The following is a 6,199-nucleotide window of genomic DNA, read 5'->3' on the forward strand; positions in this document are numbered from 1 at the left end:
CTAATATACAGTTTTGGCCCAGGCCAGGCTGACCCAGATGCCGCAACCCCACTCTCTCTAGAGCCCTGCCCAGCCTCCACTCTGCTGCCCCTCTCTTGTGCTCAGAGCACATGGTCTCCTGCCTTCTGTTCCCTGTTCCGCCCTTTCCCCTGGGGCACCATCTCCAGGCCCAACTTTCATGGCTGGCCTTCCCGGAAGCCTTTTCTGATCCACGATGCAAAATGAGCCCTCTTGCCTTGGAAATGCCCTCCCTCGGGCCTCATTCTTGGCACTCAGCCCTTTCCTCTGGATTTACTCTTGTATTTGCTCGTTAACTCCGTCAGGCATACAACAGACACTCTCAGAGTGCCAGCTACGTGTTAGGGCCAACAGAGGGGAACAGGCCACAGGCCTGGCTTGGACAGCTTCAGGTTGGTGGGAGGCCCAGAGCTGGCCAGACTCTTGCATCCAGCCCAGACAGCTCAGTCAGAGATGGAGCCAGCCCCGCTTGGGAAAGCTTCCCGAGGGAGGAGATGCTGAAGTTGAGGGGGCCGGTGCTGACTCTGGGCTATGGATGGGCCAGTCGGCAGATCCAGAGGGCTCTGTGTGGCTGGAGGAAGGGGCAGGATGTCAGGGAGGGAGGAGGGCAAGAAGGGTGTAGGCGTCTGATTGATGGTACCGGTATCCCCCGCTTTTCAAAAGTTCGGTTTATGCCACTTCTCTTTTACAAGAGACCTACATTAATTAGTACCTTTTTTCAATAATAGAAAGAAATCTGGAGGGTTTTGCTTTTACAAGAAAAGGTAATTGCTTCTTTGCTTCATGCCATTTTGGTTTATGACATGTTTCATAGGGTTGCTCTGCTTTCGGATAATGGAGGAGACCTGTATTGGACCCCATTCTGGGGGACACAGCAAATCTAAATTAGTTCCATGTTGCTCAATTACAGGAGCCTGGAAAGCGATAGGTGCTCAGGAGATGACTGTGGGAGGAATGAACAAATGCCGAGTGAGTCCTGCGTGTGAAGGGCTGATGTGTGGAAATCAGGAAACCCCTCCCTCTTCAGAGCGGCCAAGGCTGAGCCCCAGAGACGTCTCAGCCAGGCTAGGCTAGAGAGGATGGGGAGAGGGGCATGGGAGAACCCAGGGTGGTTCTCAGTTCACACTGAGATGATGAATGGTCCTTTATTCATTTCTTGTTCATCCCACAAACCTTCTCTGAGCCCTCACAGGGCACCAAGGAGGCTCCAGTCTGAGCAAGACGGATACTGACAGTCCCAGGAGGAACCAGGCTAGTATTTAGCAGTCTAGCTTTACTGGTTATTAAAATACTGCAATACTTCCGTGCTGATTGACTAAACGCTGTCATCCCAAAGCCCCGGTTTCCAGGGCCACAGCAGGCTCGGCCTCTCTCCTACTAGCCCCCCCTACGCCCCCATAACCCAGCAGTATAGTCAACAGCTGGCCTGGTGGGTGGTCTCTAGGACCTTACTCAAGGGCTGGTTCTAATTGCTCAGTACTGGTTATTAGACATTTGTAGTGTCATCCTGGTATATAATGTGTGGTGAACTTGATTTAAAATGTCTGGTGTCCTGTCATTGTTTGGCTCATGGCTCTGACCTGTCGGGCAGGCTGGGATGGAAGCTGCCCCTCGCATCGTGTGAGCGCCCAGCAGGGTCCAGCAGAGATGCTGCCACCCAACTCAATGCCAATCCCTCCCTCCCTCCCTCTCTCTCTCTCTCTCTCCCTCCTGCAGGCAGCCATGAGATCCAGCCGCCTGGAGCCAGGCGCCCGGGAGCCCCTCAGCCCGCGCCCTCAGCCCCTGTCCCAGAGCTCCTCCAGCCTGCTGGGTGAAGGCCAGGGGCAGAGGCCAGAGCTCCGCAAGAGCGCCAGCAGCACTGTATGGCCAGCCCAGCCGGGTGAGGCCAGCGCTGAGCCCCGGGCCCCAGAGGAGGAGAGGCCCCAGGCTGAGAGCACGGAGCAGGCACTGGCCTCCAGCACCCGGCCACAGCCCGGAGCCGTGGCTCACTGGCGGAGCAGCACAGTGGGCAATGTGTCTACCATGGGCGGTGGTGACCTGTGTTGCCTACGAGACCCCAGCGCTGCCGTTGTGCAAAGGAGCCACTCGGACCTGGCCCAGAGCACCCAGACCCGGGGCCACAACGGTGCTCGGAAGGCCAGCCTCAGCTGCTCGGCCCTGGGCAGCTCACCTGTCCTTGGGGCTCAGCCACAGCCTAGCGGTACTTCTGGCCAGGGCAGCCAGGCCCCTGCAGGCCTGGAAAGGGACCTGGCTGTGGAGGACGGGATGTCAAACTCAGCCCAGACACTGGGGGAGAGTCAGGTGTGGGTGCCGCCGCTAGACCTGGGAGGCACAGTGACCCGGAGCAGCAGCCCCAAAGCCACTGGGCAGCTGGCCACCACTTGCTGCCATGCTCTGTCCCCAGCAGCTCTACTCTGTGGCATGAGGGAGGTAGGGGCCAGCAGCTGCTGCCACGCCTTGCCTGCCCCAGGGATCCTGACCTTTCCCAAGCTAGTGGCATCAGTGAGTGAATCTGGGCTGCAGGCTCAGCATGGGGTGAAATTCCAGTGTAGGTTGCCCGGGGGGCTTCCTGGGCATTCCCACTGCTGTGCCCACCCTTGGGGTCCCACCGGGTTAGCCATGGAGCCTGGTGCCAGGACCAAGGATGTGTGGACCATGACCTCAGCCAGTGACTTGGCCCCCGTCTTGGTGTCCCCTCTGTCAGCCCAGGATGCTGGCGTGCAGGTGGCCCCCCAGGCAGTCTGCAAGGCGGTGGCCACCAGCCCACCCCTGGAAGCCCCTGTGGCCCTGCACACATTCCCAGAGGTGACTGTGGGGTCCAGCCTGGAGGAGGCACCGTCCCCTGTGCGAGATGTGCGGTGGGATGCCGAGGGCATGACATGGGAGGTGTATGGAGCTGCAGTGGACCCTGAGGTGCTCGGCGTGGCCATCCAGAAGCACCTGGAGATGCAGTTCGAGCAGCTGCAGCGGGCACCTGCCAGCGAGGACAGCCTGTCTGCCGAGGGCCGCAGGGGGCCACTTCGGGCCGTCATGCAGTCCCTGCGGCACCCTAGCTGCTGTGGCTGCTCCAGTGCAGCCCCCGAGTGAGGAGCTGTAGTGCTGGGAGCTGCCCTGGGCCCATGGACTCTGCCCCCAGGACAGTGAGGGTCCCTTTCTCTTTGGACCCACTGGCAGCAGACATGTCTCTGCTGTCAGCTGCCTGCAGATCACAGGACTGCAGCCTGGGGGCTTCCTGCCCCCTGCAGCTGGGCTGGTTTTTAAGGGCTTGATTCCCAAGAGCCACATCTGCACATCCAATGGGCTCTGAACTGTGGGACAGTTTCAGCACTGTGCACAAGATTGATCCTGACTTTTCTGTAAAAATCCTTGACCTGCTCAGTCTCTGCTTAGAACTCTGCCATGATGATTTCCCCTAGGTCTCTTGGTGGCTTTATTTTTCACAGCAGTTGTTGAGATGTAGTGCATTCCTGACATGAGAGGTGGAGCCCTGACTGTCAAGGGCTGCCTGGGTCTTTAGGGAAGGGGATGGGCATTGTCCAAGGCCTCCCGTGGGCTACACGCTGGTTCATCCACCTTTCTTTGTGGAGTCTTCACCTCTTCCTCCGTTTTACAGGTGCAATGACAGACATCTGGCAGGGCTATCCTGCCACACCCCAGGTTGGGCAGTTGGGGTGGTGGGCTAAGATCAGAACTAGGGCTGGCTGAAGCCTGGAGTGCTTTCCTACAGCACGTAGCTGCCACGAACAAGAACTTACTGAGCCCGTATTCCGTGCCAGGTTCCATGGATTCCCTGGGGAAGGAGACGGAGGCTGCCTGTGCCCTTGCTGAGCTCAGTGTGTGGGACGAGGGCTCTGAGCATTACTCAGGGCCACAGGGGACTTCTAAGAGCCAGCCACCTTGTAGGTCACTGTGTCAGGGGTCTTCCTTAGCAAGGCTGGTTGTAGTGATCACTGCTTCCCTTTCTAAGATCTTGGCCACTTCTGTTTAACAAGCTCTTCTAGAAGCTTGAGATCAACAGCATGCTGAGATATGCAGACTCTACCGTACAGCTCTTTTGGAGATTGGGGGCCGCCCTGCCCTCACCCTTGGCCCCACCCCCCCTCTTCATCCTGGTCCCTGCCCATGGCACACCTGGGCTCACCTGCACGGGTCCTGGGAGGTGGCTGTGAGGGGGAGGGGGTCCAGTCCTGTCCAAGTGGTCCCACTGGCCAGGCGGTGGGGGCCAGGGCATCCTGGGGACGGGGAGTCCAGGACACTGGGGCTTAGCACAGCCTGGCTTCATCGCCCAAGGAGCTCTCAAGACCTGTGGAGGGTGGGAGTGAACTGTGTCCTTGTTCTGAGGCTTAATGTTGAGGATCCCAAGTTCTTGAGACAGAATCCACCAGCCCACCCTGTGAGGGAGCCAGAGGTTAGTGTCCTGCCCAGAGTCACCTGGCAGGGGAGGGTGGAGTCAGGGGCACCTGCAGCTCTGCTCATGACCTGGCTGTGTTCCTGAGCCCTCTTCTGCACCCAGGAACCGGGGCCTGACAGCTGGCTTGCTTTTTCCCACCCCCAAGGGCCCAGTATGCTTGAGATGGAAATGACTCATGCAACAGTGGGCTAACTTTTAAAGCCGGAGTAGCATTCTAACCCACCAAAGGAACAAGGTGAGAAAGGCAGGCTTTGGGTCAGAATGCCTTCCAAGGTCCCAACATGGGGTTCTCTTACCCGCAAACCTGCCTTGCCCACTCCCAGCTGAGGCCAGGGAAAATGCCACCCCTGCTTGAAAATGACAGCAAATCAGAGCTGCTTCTGAGGGGAGGGGCTGGGGCAGAGGGGGTAGGTGTGGTATTCAGGAGGGGACTTGCCCTTATCCCCTTTATAAAATGTGATCAAGCAGGTTCTCATGCAGTCGTGAGGCTCTAGGTGAGGTGTGGCCGGGGTTGGGGGTTGGGCTGGTCCTGTCGGTCCCGCCGTGTGTGGTCCTGGGCATGTCATGCTCTGGGGAGTGACACTTGGGTACCAGGCTGCCCTCATCTCTGGCCCTGCATGGGAGCATCAGGAGCATCAGCTGTGGGGACACGAGAGGAGTTGGGTGAGGAGCTGGGGTTGGGAGGACACCTTCACACGGGGGCCAAGCTGAGCAGGGTGTTGGGGCAGTGGGGCTGGACAGGTGGGCGAGTGGGCAGGGGCATAGCAGGCAGAGAAGACAGCCTGGCCCGAGGCTTGGTGGTGCCTGTCCTGCCCAGGCTGCGTTGAGTCACGGCGGCACAGGCTGTGTTGGGGTGTTTGTTGGGTTGGGAGGCTGGCAAGGGGGTTCCAGGTGTGAGGCTCCTGGTGTGACCAAGGAAAGGGACTTTATAGGGGCTGTGGAAGCAGATTTCATTATAGAAATATCTGGTGGCTATGAGGGGAGATTCACGTGGAAGGGGTGGGAGGCTGGAGCCCAGGGGGGATTTGGGGGTGGGAGCCATGGATGGGCCTGTTGGGGGAGATGGAGTGGGCAGCTGGGGGCTGGGTGCGCGCGCACACACACACACACACACACACACACACACAAGGTGCGTGGTGGATTCGGGAAGGAGGAGGAGTTCCAAGAAGTTGAAGTTTCCAGTTTGAGTAAAAGGAGGGGAGGCTACCACCTGAGACAAGGGGAGGCAGGCGGGAGGTTCGGGACAGGTAGGCGAAGAGCCACGTGCCACAGGGTTTGGCTGGGATCAGTGAAACCCTCTGTGGAGAGACTCTCTCCTCTGTCCCATGCAGACTGGCAGGAGTGCACGCTATTTGGCCGATGTGTGCTGGGCTGCGCCACGGCAAGGCTGCATGCGCCTGGCGGGCCCGGATGGCTGGCTGGGCTGTGCCTGGCTGGGAAGGGCTAGCTGAGCCGCCCATCTTTACCTACCTCATCGAGATGGAGATAAATGTTTGCAGGGTGGTGCTGGAATCCAGCCGGGCCTGTGTCTGGCCCTGGGAACAGGACACCCTCCTGGTTAAGCTGGCCACCCCCAAAACAGCAGAAATGGTGTCCTAGGCCTTATTAGGCCAAGATGCACAGCCTCTATGGACAGGTCAGCCTGGAGCAACTGCAGCTTAATTTCTGAATCAACCTGGAGACACCCCACCCCCAACAGCCTTCTTGCTGCGGCCCCTCCCCAGCCAGGTCTGACTGGCAGTGGTTTAGGGTCCCAGGACATGGTCACCA

General features: G+C 59.0%; 1 protein-coding gene across 1 annotated transcript; it reads left to right on the plus strand.

Annotated features, from left to right (window-relative positions):
- The first annotated feature begins 1,740 nt into the window (after window positions 1–1,740).
- On the plus strand, window positions 1,741–3,504 carry GPRIN2 (G protein regulated inducer of neurite outgrowth 2). Its single transcript, XM_031461004.2, has one exon. The coding sequence runs from the start codon at window positions 1,741–1,743 to the stop codon at window positions 3,103–3,105; it is 1,365 nt and encodes a 454-aa protein (XP_031316864.1). The 3' UTR covers window positions 3,106–3,504.
- The last annotated feature ends 2,695 nt before the right edge of the window (window positions 3,505–6,199 follow it).

Source organism: Camelus dromedarius, chromosome 8 (assembly GCF_036321535.1).
Source record: "Camelus dromedarius isolate mCamDro1 chromosome 8, mCamDro1.pat, whole genome shotgun sequence".
NCBI classification, from domain to species: Eukaryota; Metazoa; Chordata; class Mammalia; order Artiodactyla; family Camelidae; genus Camelus; species Camelus dromedarius.

Excerpts from the sequence above, each read along its gene's own strand:
- GPRIN2 (XM_031461004.2), top strand. The coding sequence starts at position 1,741 with ATGAGATCCAGCCGCCTGGAGCCAGGCGCCCGGGAGCCCCTCAGCCCG.